The sequence below is a fragment of the Trichechus manatus genome, unplaced genomic scaffold (assembly GCF_000243295.1).
Source record: "Trichechus manatus latirostris isolate Lorelei unplaced genomic scaffold, TriManLat1.0 scaffold00005, whole genome shotgun sequence".
Taxonomy (NCBI): Eukaryota; Metazoa; Chordata; class Mammalia; order Sirenia; family Trichechidae; genus Trichechus; species Trichechus manatus.
In genome coordinates, this window is record NW_004443941.1 from 13322187 (window position 1) to 13340540 (window position 18354).

Consider the following 18354-nt stretch of genomic DNA (forward strand, 5'->3'; position numbering starts at 1 on the left):
AAATCAAATGACGTAGTACACTGGGCAAATCTGCGCAAAAGACCTCTTTAAAATGTTAAAAGGCAAAAAATGTCACTTGGGGGATCAGGGAGCGCCTGACTCAAGCCATGGTCTTTTCAGTCACCTCATGTGCACGCGAAAGCTGGACAATGAATCAAGAAGACCAAAGAAAAATTGACACATTTGAATTACGGTGTTGGCAAAGAATGTTAATTATACCAAGGACTACCAGAAGAACAAACAGATTTGTCTTGGAAGATATACAGCCAGAATGCTCCTTAGAAGTGAGGACAGCGAGACTCTGTCTCGCTTACTTTGGATATGTTATCAGGAGGCAGCAATCCCTGGAGAAGGAAATCATGCTTAGTAGAGGGTAAGCGAAAAAGAGGAAGACCCTCAACAAGGTGGACTGACACAGTGGCTGCAACAATGGGCTCAAACATACCTACTACTGTGAGGATGGCACAGGACCAGGCAATGTTTCATTCTGTTATACATAAGGTTGCTAATGAGTCAGAACCGACTTGACGGCACCTAACAACAACATAATAGAGGAACGTATTATAATTTGCCCGTGTTCTCAAAACTAATAAAAGATTGAGTAGAATTCAAATTCATGACTCTGTGATTCAAGACCTCAACCTCTTAATCACTGTGTTTTACTGCCTCCCACGTTGGTAAATCATTGTCATCCAAAGGTTTACTGTGTGTTCCAAGTTCCTTAAATTGTTCTCATTTTATTATGAAAAATTCCAAATGTACAGAAAAATTGGAAGAATTGTATGGTGAATACCCATAAACTCACCATTTAGATACAACAATATTTTATTATATTGGCTTTATTATGAATCTATCCATTTTTTACCTACCTATCAATTTATCTTTTTTATGCATCTCAAAGTGGCACACATCAGTGGTTATCAGCCCTAAATACTTCAGCATGCTTATAAATTAACCAAAGTTCAATATTTGTTTTCCTTTTGTTACATAAAATTTACCTATGGTGAAATGCACAAATCTTAGTTTTACTATTCAGTGAGTTTTGAGAAATTCACATCTCCATATATCCAAACCCCTATCAAGACATTCAACATTATCACCCCAGAAAGTCCCCTCATGTCTACTCTCAGCCAGTCCCTCATTCCCATCCCTAGAGGTAATCACAGTTCTGGTTTTTCTCCCTATAGATTGGTTTCGCCTGTTATAGAACGTCATATAAATGGAATCATACACTACATATTATTTTTCTGTAAGGTTGCTTTGATGCAGTGTTTTTGCTATTCATACAAGTTATTACTTGAATCACTAGTTCATCTTTTCCTTGCTGAGAAGTATTCCACTGCTAAATATACCACAGTCTATTTTCCATTCTCCTACTGATGGAGATCTGGGCTAGTTCCAGGTTTTGGCTCTCCTTTGATGTTTTATTAAATAAATGATAGTCGTAAGTACACCCTCAACACATCCTGTCTGCTTTCAATCCTTACTCAAAATAGATTATAAAAGGTAATAAACTAAAAAAAATCTCTGGAATGTGTTTTACACATGTCTGATTTCTCTACTACATAACTAGTTACTTGTCTTTATTCAGATACAATCCTCTCCCTTGTAAGCCAAGTTCTAGACTTTCTCTCAGGGATACGACAGAATACTAATTAACCATGTTGCTGTATACATACACATTAAACTTCTGGGCACATACATAAATCCCAGAAATAAAACAACAAAATAAGCAAAAAAGCAGAAAGTAAAACAAAATTAAAAATATCTATTCTTGTGAGAAACTATTTAAAACACATTCTTAAGTACAGTTTGAGCCTAAGTTACTTGTATGTATGCTCTGAAAATAATTTTCTTGACCTTCTGCACAAATACCGATCTTTATGTGCGACATTATAAGCTAAGTTTCAACACGTGGAGTCGTATACATCTGTCTCCCTCATTCTCACTCCCATAGCCTTTCAGTCGCTAGGACCTACCAGTCTTCCCTTCGAATTGTCTTCTATATTGGTTCTCTGTTTTGCATTCCTACTGCCACACCCACATCTCAGGCCATTTTCCCCTTGCCCCTGAACTACTCATATCGCCCTAGTTTCTCTCCATATCCAATATTTCCCATGTCCATACTCTCATACCCACCACCACTAATTAATCTTCCTAGAATCCCACTTCATCTCATTACATACCTGAGCAGCTTATCAGTACCCATAAAGTTCTGTAAAGTTTTAGCGCCTAGCCTACCATTCAGAGAGCTCCAGAGACCGTGCTTTGAGTCTGCTCACTTTGTCTTCTGCAGTTTTTCTATGAAACAAACTGCTCCACTCACTTCCCCAGCCGTGCCCTCTGCTGCTCCACACTGGTGCCCATGCCATTCTTACCACCTGGAACACCTTCCTGACTGTCCTCCTCCTGCATCCTTTAGGGCCCTACTACAGGTTGATCTTTATCAAGCCCTCCTTAATCCACCACCTCCTTAACCCACTATTGTCAAGACACCTCCAATCCTTTTGGAAAATAAAGTGGGGCATAAATAGTAAATATATAATCCATGATGGTCTCTGTTTGGACTTCTCTGGCACTTGTCAGCTGTATCATTCATTTGTCTTTTAGCCTACATAGCTGGGCATTATCATCTGTATCTGTATACCTCTTCTTTCACCTAGCTATATTATAAATGCCTTTAGTGATACACTTGTCTCTTCTACTTGTTTATCCCAGTATATCTATCCTAGGGACGAGTTACCTAATACACAAGATAGGCACAGGCTTACTTGTGTTTACTTACTAACTTGTAGTGCACCATTTCACCTGTTTTTCATCACATCAAAGATGTGGTGAAACCCATGTGAAATGGTGCACTACAGATTAGTAAATAAACACAAGTAAGCCTGTGTGTACCTTCCTTACTGGTTAATCTGCCCCTGATTACACATGGTAGGTGTTCAGTAATTTTTTTTTTTTTAGCTGATAAACTTTTGTAACTGAAATATAAAATGGTCCTTATTAAGAAGAATTTCCCTTATGAGATGGTCCCATAGAGAGAGTTTGTATTCTTATTCTGTATAATCTCTTGTACATAAATCATAAAAACATCAAATACTCAAGAAATTTATATCTTGTATTTTTTTTACCATGTTTGATATTATTACTGGTAGGTTGCAAAATGGCTAAAAGGGCTAATCAATCTGGAATAACTCATATAAACTTATGAAATAGTTTTTGAAGGCATGGATATTTTATCCTTCATTCACAGTGTTTGCTGTAAAGAGCCTGGTTTTAGTTTCCGAAAAATGTACTAAGTCCACGTGTAAATTTAGAATCTCTATGTTGCAAAGATTTCAACATGTTTTCATAATTAGAAATAATATTTTCTTCAAAATATGTAATATTTTAATTAATATACTTTCTTTTTTCTTAAGAGTTATCACCATGGGCTTCCTACTCGTAATTTAGATTTTTAGTTGTAAATCACCAAGTTCCCACCTGGCTTAGAGTGTGTTCACATGAAAAACAGCATGATATTAACCTACTAACATGAGTCAAAATAAAATACTCCACTAAATTCCCCTGCTCAACACACCAATTAATTGTGGCTATTCACTCTATAAAGTTATTAGTTTTCATACACAACTACTAAAAATTAGTGCCTCTGCTAGACCTGAAGTCTCACTGCCCTACGGAGTACCGATTATTATTTACACATATTATATCACTGACCTAGGTGTTCTTCACACGGAATAAAATCAGTGTTATGGATTGAACTGTGTCCCCCAAAAATATGTAATGGAATCCATGGCAGAAAGATGTGGCAGACTGCTTCTGTAAAGATTACAGCCTTGGAAACCCTATGGGGCAGTTCTGCTCTGTCTTATAGGGTCGCTATGAGTCAGAATCAACTCGACGGCAGTGCGTTTGGTTTTGATTTATACCTATGGATATGATCCACTTGGGAACAGAGTTTTGTTTTGTTTATGAGGCTTGATAGTGTGGCGTGTGTCCTAAACCTAAACACTTCTTTGAGTTATAAGGAGCATTATAGACAGAGACAAGCAAGCACAAATGGGGAAATACAGATGCCACACGAAGATCACCAAAGAACCAGGGCTACAGAAGCTGAAACTGACAACTATATTCCCTCAGAGCCAACAAACAGAGAACCTTCCCCAGTAGTCAGTGCCCTGAATTTGGACTTCTAGCCTCCTAAACTGGGAGAAAATACATTTCTGCTCTTTCAGGTACCCACCTTTAGTATTTCTACTAAGCAGCACTAGAACTAAGACAATAGGTAAGGGAGTATTCCAGGCAAGGTCAACTGGTCAGTCCCTCAGAGGCTAACCCTGCATAAAGCTCACCAAGACCATTCTGGCTTGCAGGAGAAGCTGAAAAGTAAGTAAGAAAGCACTGAAGGATGTGAGGGTGAAAAAAGTTTGAGAATTTCTCAAAGTGCTTTGGCATAAGAAATCAGGATACTTGACACTTTTCCCAAATTTTATTTAACATCGGGCAAACTGTACTCTCTATGAGAGATGCTTTCTCCCCCTATAAAAGGGTAAAGAATAACACTTTCCAAGGTATTGTTTTTATAAGAACTTAGAAACCTACTTGATGGTATTTTGGTATAAATGCAACCGGAAATTTTTAGCTTGGACATGAAGAGGAGGCTCCTGAGAGTAAAAGCAACATGATATCAAAACCAAATCTCAGGTAAAGTTCCCGATTTATAGGGCTTAAAGAACAATTTTCTCTTTCAAAATAAACCAAGATTTGTCCCATTCTATCTTTAGCACATAAGATAACTGTTTTTAACTGTGGGTCATGATCCATTAGTAGGTAATGACATCAATTAAGTGTGCCAAGGCCATTTTTTTTTTTTTTTTAATGAAATAGAACAGAATCAAACAGAAAATGTAAGAGGACATCATGTGCTAAAGGCAAGCATAATTTTCAGAAACTTTTGTTTCAGTTGTGTGTGTGTGTGTGTGTGTGTGTGTGTGTGCACGTATGTTCATGTAGATATATACTGGCTTGTTAAGTGTATTTCTTAATATGGATCCTGGTGGAAAAATTTTGAAAACTACTCATCTAGGCAACTTCTTAAGCACTAGGATTTTTTTTTTCTAGTGTTATTTGAGACTAACAAAAGAGCAACAGGTCCAAAATAATTTGGGAATATCTTAGTTCTCTCTGTAGTCGCCACCAAAATTACCATCAGTTATATTAGCCTGCAAGAACAATTATTATTGGGCTTTATTTTGTTTTTGATAAGTCTACTTTAATAAAATTGATTATTTTGCCTTTTTAAAAGGTCAGAGGCATGAAGGTATGCAGACAAACAAATGGGACCACCATGACTTTTTTCTCTAATGATAAAACGTACCACCTAAAGAGGGCCAACAATATAGACATAGTATTCGTAATTTGCCATTAAAAAAAAATCACTGGAACAAAATAAGCAGATTAAAAATTCACAGAGGAAGAGAACAAAGGAATTTTAGAAACATTATTGCCTCTCCCAGGCACCTGAACCAACACAGTAACCCCAGATGAGTGCACCCACATCAATATAAATTCAGCTCTTAATTGACAATACTGTTTACCAAGGGCAAATACAGAATGACTGGACAGGACTGGGAGGAAGAGAGAGTAAGAAGACTAGAAATAGTCTCCTCAGCCCTGGAGAAGATATGATTCAGGGAAAGATACAAAGAATAAGCAGCACCCTCTTTTTGCCATCCATGTAAAGAAGCTGGACATTTTATGGTAGCTGACACCCTTAAAGAGAATCAATAGCTCCTGGCACTTCTCAAGAGCCAGAGAAGGATCTGGTATCGAAGTGGTGGTATGGAAAAGAATAATCACTCTGAGACTGAAGAGGGCATAGCTGGAGAACCTGGTCAGGGGACCAGTCCACTTACTAGTTAGTACTAACTTAATCCTCATGCAGCTGTGGCCAAAGACAACCCCTAATCCATGCTGCCCAAGGCCCAGAAGAGTGTTATCTAGCCTCTGAAAAGATGTACCAGCAACTGAGTCCCTTGAGTAGAATGGAACAAATGTTGGAATAAAATAAACTCTCCAAGTAGTACTGCTTCTCAAAAATAAATGGGACATTTGCTCTGTGCCCAGCCAGACCTACCTAACTAATCCTTAGGGAGTGTTCATACCCCATAACCCACTCGTGCCAGCACTACTTTGGTGTGAGAGTTACTGCCATGGAGAACACCATTCAGGGCTGAAACTAGGGCTCCTAGACTCAAAAGACCATGTGAACTCCAACTCCTGAGAGAAGCAGAGTGATGGAAAAATGTTTCTTTGAGGGATCCAAAGATCTGCTAAGAGTGCTGTATTACAGAATAGCTTATTAGGATATTAATTTGCTTTGCTTTTATTGCTGCAGGAAAAAGAGCTCTGTGTATGTTGTTTTGTTTTCTCTCCTGATCTCAAGGCAGTATCCAGGTTTCCTCATCTCCAGTGAGACTGCCAGGCCAGAGCAGAAGGTTCCCAAAGAGAACATCTCTTCTTGACTTTTGTTTTAGAAGGCCTAAACTAAATGAGGGAATTATGTTAGGGAAAAGGAAGAGAGATAGCGCTTTTAAGGGGAAGAGTTTGCAAAGGGGTCTTCCCCTGCAAGAAAAACTGGGAAAAAAGGGGAAAAGGTAGGAAGAGAGGGAAAACCCACCACGGCTTGGAAGAAGACAGAATTTTGAAGTTTCAAGAATCAGAACAGGAACCTAACCCACTCTCTCACAATTCTCCAAGGAGATCACAGGATTTGAAGAGGTGGCCTGGCCATAAAATAAGTATGGAGAGGCTGATCCTTAGCTCAAGGAATCCTAGCCTCAGCAAAGATTTCCATGTTCAAATACAGTGCAGGAACAGCAGAGCCATCTGCCTCCAAGGGAACATCTGGGCTTATACAATCAGCATCACCAGTGACCAGTGCAGACTAAAGACCTAGAGAAGCCTTCTAGAACATCCCGCGACTTATAAGACACCTCAAGACCTCTTGTAATATGGTTTGGGAAGAGGTGGGGTGGTGGGGAACTGGCCCCAATCTAATAACAGATACTGACTTTACCATGAAGGGGATCTGGAGTCTGATTTAAATTTTGACTTGAAGAATAAAGAAATGTGACGTCTCTTCATGCTCCATTACACCCAATGCACCTATGCTTTGTAATGCAGAAGTAATGACAGTTAAAACAGTAAACAAATGAAATATGAAAATGCACATTTGTATCTGCATCTGAATTATAATTTATTCAATTCCATACAGTGAACAAAAAATTTGAGCAGTTCTGTACTGGACTGTATTTAAAATAAAAGTTAAGTTTCACAACATGCAATGTAGTCCCACCGATTTACAAAGTTAATGTACTGAGCTCATAAGATTTACCACTCAGCATCACCAATAGCTTTTGCAAATACAAAGTCTTTCCCTCCAAAACACATAACACCGTCTTTCAAATAGAATTTCCATTTGTTCTTGTTTCGATGAATCTAGAGTAGAGGGAGAAAAATAGTCTAAATTAATTAATTTTGTAAGTGAAAGGATCATCTACATTTCTTTGCTATATCACATGGGATTTTCTGACCCTAAGTGTGAGTTCTTTACAAGTCAGATCACCTCAAGATAGTTTATTCATTCACTCAACATATATTTGAGTTCTGTGTTTCTGTTTTGGTTTAAATATATACATTTACACACACACAAATATAAAACAGACAAAAGGGAAGCCTTTGAAGAGTTTACATTTTAGTAAGAAGGAAGGAGAGAAAATAATAAGTAAATTATGTACAATATTAAAAGATGGTTGAGTGCTATTTTTAAAAGTAGAGCAGGACAAGGAGGATCATAAACAGAGAGGTGGAGCTGTTATTTTAAATAGGATGGTCGGGGTGGGCCTGACTTCTGAGGCAACATTTGAGCAAAGACTTAAAGTACGTGAGGGATAAAGAAGGCAGATATTGACTCAAGAGCATTCCAGGGAAATGATACAGAAGTGCAGAGGCCCTGAGGAGGAGCATGCCTGGATTATTCAAGAACAGCAAGGAGTTCAGTAGGTCTGCAAAGGGATAAACTGGGAGAATGTAGTTAATATCATCAGGATGAAAAAAGCAGCATTTCATTATGAAGAACAAAGTCACAGTAAAGCACTGAGCAAGGTCAGAAAATAGAGCTTATAATCTGTTAGATTCTACTGGCTGCTCTTTGGATTCCATAAATCGGCCTAGACATACAAAATAAAACATAAGAAATCCTACCCACCTTCGAGAGGTAAGAAAACATGAAATCACTGCTACCTCCGGGTAAACCACAAGTGACTATTTAAAAGCCTTAGAAATATATGATCTAAAAATCAAGGCAACGAAAAAAATTAAACCTAGTTGTTGACTGTAAGTAGTCAAATGCAAGAAGACAAGCCTATGACTGTTATTCAGATTCATTTTGTGAAGCGTAAGAAAAAACAAAGGATAAATCTCTGCGTTTTTTTTTAAAAAAAGTCCTAATAATGGAAAATATTTACTCTGAGTTTGACTCACAAATTTTCACTATCAGAGGTCCTGAAAAGTTCCTGAAATGCAAATGACAACAGCATCCTGCACTCAGCACAAGTGATAAAATCTGACCAGAATTAGGAGAAATCAGACAACAACTCATGCTGACAGCTTTATCAAATGACTACATTTATTCTAGAAATACAACAATGGTTCAACATTAGGAATTTATTAATATAAAAACCATATTATTAGACCTAAAGAGTCAAATCATATAATCATACACAATGATGTTAAAAAAGCATTTGATAAAACTCATGCATTTTAGATTTTTTTATAAACTCAAAGTAAGAATCAAAGGCTACACACACAAACACACACACACACGCACACACACCTACATCAGCCCCAAATCCAGCAAAATGCTTAGCTGGGAAAACCATAAAAGCATTCCCACTAAAGTCAGGACTATCACACAACTTCTTAACACTCTAGAGGCTCTAGTCAATAGAGGTACTAGCCAATGCAATTATGCAAGAGAAAAGAAGTAGAAGAATCAGAAAGGATGAAACAAATTTGTAGACACTATGATTATATGTCTGAAAAATTCAAGATAATCCATGATAATAAATAAGAATTCAAAATTGATATAAAATTAATATACAGTGATCAACAGCCTTCATATATACAAGCAACAGAAGACAGCAACAAAAGAGATAAAATAGCTAAGAATAAACTTATAAAAGATGATGCTTTCTCACTCCTTGGTCCACTGGAACTGGTATGTTCTTTGCTCTTCATTACTATTTCAAACCATTCCCTTTTCTTCCTCCTTTAAAATACCCAGCTTTGTTTCCATGTCTTCAGACTGTATCGTCTACTACCCCTCATTGTTGAAAGACTCTGTTCCCCCAGTCCTTGAGGATTTTTGTTCCTGGTTCAGTCACTGTCTCCAATAGCAGCACCCTGTTAAATCCTGATGATTTCATTATGCTATGTGATGGTTAAGACTGTATGTCAACTTGGCTGGGCCATGATTCTCAGTGTTTATACGTAATCACTCCCATGACTGAATATGCTGTGAGCAGCCCATCAGTTGATAGGGAATTTCCTTCGGGGTGTGGCCTGCATCCAAATATAAGCAGACATTCTGGCTTTTTGCTCTCTCTGGATCCTGTGGCTGCCTCCTGTTCACCTGACCTCCGGTTCTTGGGACTTGAGCTATCAGCTAATCTGCCGATCTTGGATTCACTGACGTTCACAGCCTGTGAGCAGGAGCCCTGCTCTCCAACCTGTCGATCTTGGGTTCGCCAGCCCCTGCAGCTATGTGAATCAAGAGAAGCCTCTATCCTGATCCACGGACTTGGGACATTACAGCCTCTATAATCATGTGAGCCGTTTCCTTGATATAAATCTCTTTATATATGTGTATTCATACACTTCACTGGTTTTGCTTCTGTAAAGAACCCAGACTAAGACATGCTCAAAGACATTCCTTCCAAATACCCTGGCCTCTTAGTTCCCTAACTTTTCCACTAATTTTTTTCCTCAACCCTACCTCAGCCACTTATGAGTTATCAATATAACTGTATAACTATTGAAACTATATCAATGTTACCAACCACTAAACCTCTTCATAATCTCAATTTCAACCATAGCACTTTCCAACCACAACTTCCTATTTTTCCAGCTCACTCCTTCTAAAACCCAGCTCTGTAATATTCCTTTATCCCTACCAGGACCTGAATCCTTTGGCCTTATCATCTTTTCCACTGCTCCTCCCACCCCCCCATGGCTTAACTTTCCTCCTTGCCCAGCTTAAATTCTGTATCAGTCATTGTCATCACTCCCCTGCCTCTCTTTAGGTTGTTCTATTTGTTCAGCTAAATAAGTTAGTTAAATCTAACTTTTCTACTTATTCTGTGCTCATATCCATGCAGCTGATAATAGATGGAGAAACACATATACAGCCATGCTGACTAGCATCACTATAAATTCATGATCATCAATTTTAAATGGCCCCTTAACGCTACCTGGCAAACATATTTATCCAATCCTCACTTTGCTAACTCTCTGGCCACTCCTTCATTTCCTTTACTGTTCCTTTTAATCTCTCTTACCTCCCAATTTTAGAGTATACCACGACTCTTTCTTCTGTTTATACTGACTCCCTTGGTGATTTCATCTAATTCCATAACTTTAAACATACCACACATATGCTGATGACTTCAAAAATTTATATTCCAGCTCAGACCTCTCCCCTAAACTCCAGATTCTCATTCAACTACTTCAGCATATCTTCCTAGATGATGAATGGACATCTCAAACAAGTTTAAAACTAGGACACTGACATCACCTTGCCGAAGCTTCACTATCTTTCCCATCTCAGTAAATAACCATTCATTCTTGCTGGTACTCAGGCCAAAACTCTTAGAGAAACTGTGTCTCCTACTCACACCCATATCTCAACCCATCAGTAAATGTTAGCTCTATCTACAAATCATAATCATATTCCAACCATTTCTACCACCTCCACTACTATTACCGTTGTCTAAACCAAGATCCACTCTTGGCTGGATTAATACAATAGCTTCATAACTAGTTTCCCTGATTTCTCCCTCATCCCCCTACAGTCTAGTATAAACACAGCAGCCAAAGTAATTCTGTTAAAAACAGAGACGTCACTTTTCTCCTCAAAGCTTTCCAATGATTCCCATCCAAAAACTAAACTCCTTACCATGGACCACAAAGATCCCTCACTTGCTGCTCTGGCCTCCACTGTTTCTTGAATACACAGGCATTCTTCTACCTCAGGGCCTTTATACTGGCTATTCCCTCTGTTTGAAATGTTTTCTCTCCTTTTCATTCCTGTACCTCCTTCTGATGTCTACCCTATCACGTTTGTACTAAGAACTCCTGTACAAGGTAGCCCTGCAACCTATTCCTCTCCATCATCATTAAAATATCAAATTCTATAAATTTAATGTGATCTCAAAGAAAACACCAACAGGGTTTTGTTCTGAACAAGACAAACTGATTCTGAGGTTAATATAAAAAAAATTAAAATATCTAGGAAAACTCTGAAAAAGAACATTAGTGAAGAAGAACTGATCTTACCAGATATCAAAACCTCAATAATTAAATCAATGTAGTACAGGTCCATGAACACACAAACCAAATCAACAAAACAGAAAGTCAAGAAGGAGACCCAAATGCATACAGAAATTTAGTGTATGATAAAGGAATCATCTCAATCAGTGGGACAAAATAAACTTTTCAATAAGTGATGTTAAGACAATTGGGAAGTCCCTGGGGAAAAAAATAAAAGGTAGAATCATATGTCACATTATACACCAAGATAAACACCAAATGGGTCAAGACTTAAGTATAAAAACAGAAATCAAAGAAATACAAGAATAAAACCCTGTTAAATGAAGCTGTAGCATATTAAAATATTTTCACTTTCCACTATAGTGTTCTATTTACAGCACAGAATAAAACCAGTTGCTAATGAGTTGATAACGATTCATGGTGATCCCATGTGAGTTAGAGTAGAACTGTGCTCTACAGGATTTTAATGGCTGATTTTTCTAAAACAACCACCAGGCTTTTTTTCTGAGGTGCCTCTGAGTGGACTGGAACCTTTTGGTTAGCAGCCAAGTGGTATTAACAGTTTGCATCACCCAGGGACTCCGTAGCATAGAATGATCTATAGTAAAAGGTTTCATTTTACCATTAATCTTCCCTATCAGATCCTTGTTACTGTAAATCTTCATATTAATCTTAGACATTCTCTAGGCCTCTAATAACATGTCCATACCCTTTAACTGATTCTCATCCAGCATGCAGACAAGTGGCCATCATTTAGTCCTTTTTCATTGCACATCTTAATATTTTCAAATTTTTCCCCTAATTAACCTATAAATTTTAAAGGTAAATTCTATATGCTAATCAAAGCCAAAAAAAATATACTCAAAAAAGACAAAAAGTGCTTCTCAAACTTTAAAGTACATACAGATCACTGGAGGATCTTGTTAAAATGCACATTCTGATCCGATACTCTAGGACGGGACTGAAAAGTCTGCATTTGTAACAAACTTGAAGGGAAATTTATGCTACTGGCCTTCAAAACCCACTGACTAGTAAAGCTCTAAAAAGAGATTGAAAATATTTTCAACTGCTTTGCGTTTGGTTACATTTAATACTACTTGAAACAAGTCAACCAATAACCAGAGCTGGGAAGTTTTTCTTTTATAAAAATTTACTGTAACAGTGTTCCCCTGTGACCTTTTGGATACATTCTCTCTGTTATCCATCTTCTGACTTCATCATTCCCTTTTCAAAGTTGTTCAATGGTTCCCCATTACCATGGTTTCCATTAATTTTTTAGAATTGTTTTTTTAAAACATTCACTAATTAAAGAATACTCTCAGACAACTAGATTTTTAATCATTGTAAATCTAATATCACTCCTTCTACTACCCACAAGGTTGTTGTAAGAGGCCAAAGACAATGTACAGGAAAACTGTGAAAACTACAAAGAACTAATGCAAGCTCTCTCCTACAATGCAACACAATAAAGGATACCATATCCATAATTGTCTAGAAAATTCTTTGAGACTTTATTAAATGCATATATAATGTAGTGCCTTATCATGGTTTCTTCACAGAAGGTAATGTACTGTCAGTAAGACACCGACGTAACTTTCAAACTAGGAACTCTCACTATGCTTTCTTACGGTCATGTTTACCAGCATCTAAGCAGCCTTCTCCAGCTGTATAAAATGTCATAGGAGAGAAAGTAATCTTATTTTTAGAGAAAAGGATTCATTTTATAGCAATTCAAAGCATTATTCTTTGTTTCCCCCTAAGTATATTCAAATTATGACTAGGGAAAAAATATATCAAAGATGTAAATATGTATGACTTAAAGACAAAAACTGGCCAATCTATCCTCTCACAGCTGTAATATTTTAAAAAAGAAAAAAAAGCAGTATATTTGTTAATTGCTAAAGTTAAATTGCCAGGAGCCCTGCAGCACAGTAGTTAAAGCGATCAACTGCTAACTGAAAGGTTGGTGGTTGGAAACCACCAGCGGCTCTTCGGGAGAAAGATGTGGCAGTCTGCTTCTATAGAGATTTACAGCCTTGGAAACCCTACGGGGTCTCTACTGAGTCAGAGTTGCCGTGATGGCAGTGGGTTGAAGTTAAATTGCTACTAACTTAATCTCTAGATGATACCCCAGAGATATACCTTCAATTTTCTCTTGTCCAGCATTTTCTAACGTCCAACTAACATGAAGTCCCACTAATTCTTCTGTCATGATTTCTGACTCTCCCATGTTCCATGTTCTCATTACTATCCTTAGTCTGGACTTCTGTTACTTTATGTTTGCACCTACCCCTGTTTTTCTCAGTATCTGCCCATTCCAAATCACCTAACACTCAAGTTTTTAAACCCAATTACAATCTGTACAATAACCTGCTCAGAAGGCTAATGACCATCAGATCAAGTTTAGATTTCTCCTACCAGCACTCAGTATGTTCCAATCTGCTCCCTGCCCAGCCCCCTCCCCAGCTTCATCCAAAACCCCTTGCCATCTGACTCAGTTCTACCTGCCCCCTAGGGTTTCCAAGGCTGTAAACTTTAAGGAAGCAGACTGCCACATCTTTCTCCCACAGACTGGCTGGTGGGTTTGAACCACGACCTTTCAGTTAGCAGCCACCAGGGCTCCTTGCCCAGCTTCACAGTGCACCCAAAAAGAAAGCATTCAAGGCGGAGCTATCTCTTCACTGTCCCTCAAACCTACTACACCCACTCATTTCTGTCTTTTAGCAATCTATCCTACTCTGAATGCCTACTCTCCCCACTTAACTATATGATACAAATCACTCAAGGCCCATTTCAAAGCCCCACATCATCCATGAAGGATTTGTGGAGAACTCCAACTATAAATGATTTCTTGCATCTCCCAGCCACTTTTAGGACAGTGCCACGTATCTTAGCACCTGATTTATGTGCCACTCACCTTTTAGCACTTGATTTCCCTGCCATCTTACTGCATACCATTCTATTATTCCCTACAGAAACATCTTGTTTCAATAAGCTTTTCGCTTCCTTAAATTAAGGGCTGTTGCTCTTCTGGTATCACTGAGACCACACAGTGCTAGGCCCAAAATACACCCTAAAACTCACAGAATTAAACAGTTGCTTCAAGATTAATGTAACTGTGAACTAGAACTTACCATCGTATTTCCCATCATTTTGCATACCTTTCTACTACAAATGCAATTAATAAACCCAAAGTGCAAGAGGTGAATACAGTACCTTGTCATACTGACAGACAATTACATTATCCGTGTCAAACAGGTCTGGCACGTCCTGCTCACTATCATCATCTCCGGAATTTAAAGGGTCCTAAAGGTGAAAGATGATCACATGAAGGAATTTCATGGTGTCTTGGATTTTTTAAGGAGAGATATAGAGAAATAAAAGAACTTGGAGAGGCACAATAGTATACTTAAAAGTGTAAGTTTTAGAGTCAAACTCAGCTTTGAGACTGAACAGCTGCATGACTGACCTCAGGCAAGCTGTTAAAACTCTCCATATCTCAGTTTTCTCCTCTGTAAAATGAGGACAGTAAGAACACGCATAGCACACTGGCAATATTAGATAAGACACGGCAGGTAAGACTCAGCTCGCTATCCGACACGTGTAAAAGGTCATTATAAATGACAACTAATACTACTCACAGGCTTAATTATCGCATTTCACCCAGATTTTACCACATTTATCAGGATTAGAGCAGATACTGTACCTACCCTGGTTGTCTTCTTTAAGCTCTGCTTCCACCCCCTAAACATCCCACTGTCTCTAGTTAAGACCACTAAACACAGAAGCTGATCCCTAAATACATACCAGTGGTTTAAATTACAGTTTAAGACTAAAAGTTTAAATCCCAACATAAAAATAAAACTCATTTTAAAAGACTAAAGCCGGGTTAATCTTCACTGTTATCCCATCTGACATCAAAGTATACTCAAATACAGACATTATAAATTTACTGAAGAAAGTCACAGCTCAAAAGCGATCCTCACCTCTTCTACAATTTCTGTTTGAGAGTCTTCATTATCATTGCTGTTCACAGTAGAATCATTTGATATACTGTCACCTTCTTCTTCAAGTAACTTCAGCTGTTCTGCATCAACCATCCCTAGAAAGTCATTCCCATCTACATCTCTTGAACTTCCTATTTCTTCACTGGAAGATACATCTCCGGCTCCGTCTATCTGAATTATTTCATTGAAATCATCATCTGTGGATGGAGTACTTAAATCCTTCTGAGAATTAGAATCCTAAAAAGAGAGAGAAATTCAATAAGGTTCTTTAAGTCACACAACCTGTGAAATATATAAACACTGAGAAACATAAAAACATTGAATCACACGGAATTCAAAATTACTTCACCAAATATTCAACAAGTAGTCACTTAAAATATATTCCTGCCCTATAAAATGATGCTCCTTCATAATTTTGTATTTTAGACTATCTCTAGCATTCCCATGTGCTACAGGAATAACATGTAAATAAAATTAAACTCACTTACAATCATACACAGACAACAAATGAGTTCACTGCTTTCAAATAATATTCGCCAGTTGTTTTTATATCCCATCTTGAATTTATATAGCACCTGAATATATATACTACTGGTTAGTTTCCAAATATTTCTTTTGATATTAAATAACTCAGTGAAGTAGAAAGGACAAGCAGCAGCATGTGCAATTAATAAATAAAATATATAAAAGAAATTTAGTAATCATTTCAGGCTACATAGATAGCTATTGTTTTTATCATTATCTTCATCCAGCACAACTAACAAATGAGCATTTCCTGAGTATTTTACAGGTATTTTCTAATTTAAGCCTAATAACACTCTAAGAGGTAAGGCATTGTGACTTATCAGTCATAAGCTAGAAAGGAATAAAGCGGGACTCAAACGCAAGTTTAATTTCTGAGACTACACTCCTAACTACCATGCAGCACTGCCTTCCAAGCGGTATTTCAGAGGCAGAATAAAAATCAACAAGATTGTAAGCTCCTTAAGAACAGGGACTTAAAAAAAAACAAAGACTGTATATGCCACAGAATCTACAGCAGTAGTTCTTAACCTTTTTGAGAAGATCACAGACCCCTTTAAAATCTGGTGACGGCCTGGATGGTATCACTGGAGAATTCTACCAAACTTTCAGAGAAGACTTAACGCCACTTCTACTAAAGGTATTTCAGAGCATAGAAAAGGATGGAAAACTCCCAAACTCATTCTATGACATCCGCATAACCCTGATACCCAAACCAAGTAAAGACAAAATGAAAAATGAAAATTACAGACCAATATCCCTCATAAACATTGATGCAAAAATCCTCAACAAAATTCTAGCCAGTAGAATTCAGCAACGTATCAAAAAAATAATTCACCATGATCAAGTGGGATTTATATCAGGTATGCAGGGATGGTTCAACATTAGAAAAATAATAAATGTACTCCATCACATTATTAAAACGAAGGACAAGAACCATATGATCTTATCAATCGATGCAGAAAAGGCATTTGACAAAGTCTAACATCCATTCATGATAAAAACTCTCAACAAAATAGACAGAGAAAGGAAATTCCTCAACATAATTAGGGGCATTTATACAAAGCCAATAGCTAACATCATCCTAAATGGAGAGACTTTGAAAGCATCTCCCTTGAGAACGGGAACCAGACAAGGATGCCCTTTATCATTACTCTTACTCAACACTGTGCTGGAGGTCCTAGCCAGAGCAATTAGGCTAGAAAAAGAAATAAAGGACATCCAAATTGGTAGGGAAGAAGTAAAAGTATCTCTATTTGCAGATGATGTGATCTTATACACAGAAAACCCCAAAGAATCCACAAGAAAATTACTGCAACTAATCGAAGACTTCAGCAAAGTATCAGGATACAAGTTAAACATACAAAAATCAGTTGGATTCCTCTACACCAACAAAGAGAACTTCGAAGAGGAAATCACCAAATCAATACCATTTACAACAGCCCCCAAGAAGATAAAATATTTAGGAATACATCTAACTGGAGATGTAAAAGACCTATACAATGAAAACTACAAGACACCACTGCAAGAAAGCAAAAGAGACCTACATAAGCGGAAAAACATACCTTGCTCATGGACAGGTAGACATAACATTGTGAAAATGTCTACTCTACCCAAAGTGATCTACAGATACAATGCAATCCCAATCCAAATTCCAATGGCATTTTTTAATGAGATGGAGAAACAAATCACCAACTTCATGTGGAAAGCAAAGAGGCCCCAGATAAGTAAAGCATTACTGAAGAAGAAGAACAACGTGGGAGGCCTCATACTACCTGATTTTAGAACTTATTACACCGCCACGGTAGTCAGAACAGCTTGGTACTGGTACAACCACAGATACATAGACCAATGGAACAGAATTGAGAAACCAGACGTAAATTCATCCACCTATGAGCAGCTGATATTTGACAAAGGCCCGAAGTCCATTAATTGGGGAAACGACAATCTCTTTCACAAATGGTGCCAGCATAACTGGATATCCACCTGCAAAAAACGGAAACAAGATCCGTACTTCACACCATGCACAAAAACTAACTCAAAATGTATCGAAGACCTAAATATAAAATTGAAAATGATAAAGGTCACGGAATAAAAAATAGGGACAATGCTAGGAGCCCTCACACATGGCATAAACAGAATACAAAACATCACTAACAATGTACAAATACCAGAAGAGAAACTAGGTAACTAGGAGCTCCTAAAAATCAAACAC

The 18354-nt window shown here is 37.7% G+C and overlaps 1 protein-coding gene across 2 annotated transcripts in view; it reads right to left on the reverse strand.

Annotated features, from left to right (window-relative positions):
- Positions 1-7234: 7234 nt before the first annotated feature.
- GTF2A1L (general transcription factor IIA subunit 1 like) overlaps positions 7235-18354 on the reverse strand; it is a 39398-nt gene continuing 28278 nt past the window's right edge. Inside the window, exons 7-9 of one of the 2 annotated variants that reach the window (XM_004369477.2) lie at positions 15597-15854; positions 14827-14916; positions 7235-7500 (exon numbers count right to left, since the gene is read on the reverse strand). In XM_004369477.2, coding sequence (XP_004369534.1) covers positions 7393-7500; positions 14827-14916; positions 15597-15854 — 456 coding nt within the window. In that variant the 3' untranslated portion in view covers positions 7235-7392. The remainder of the gene's footprint in view (positions 7501-14826; positions 14917-15596; positions 15855-18354) is intronic. The other variant, XM_004369478.1, reaches the window with a different exon arrangement.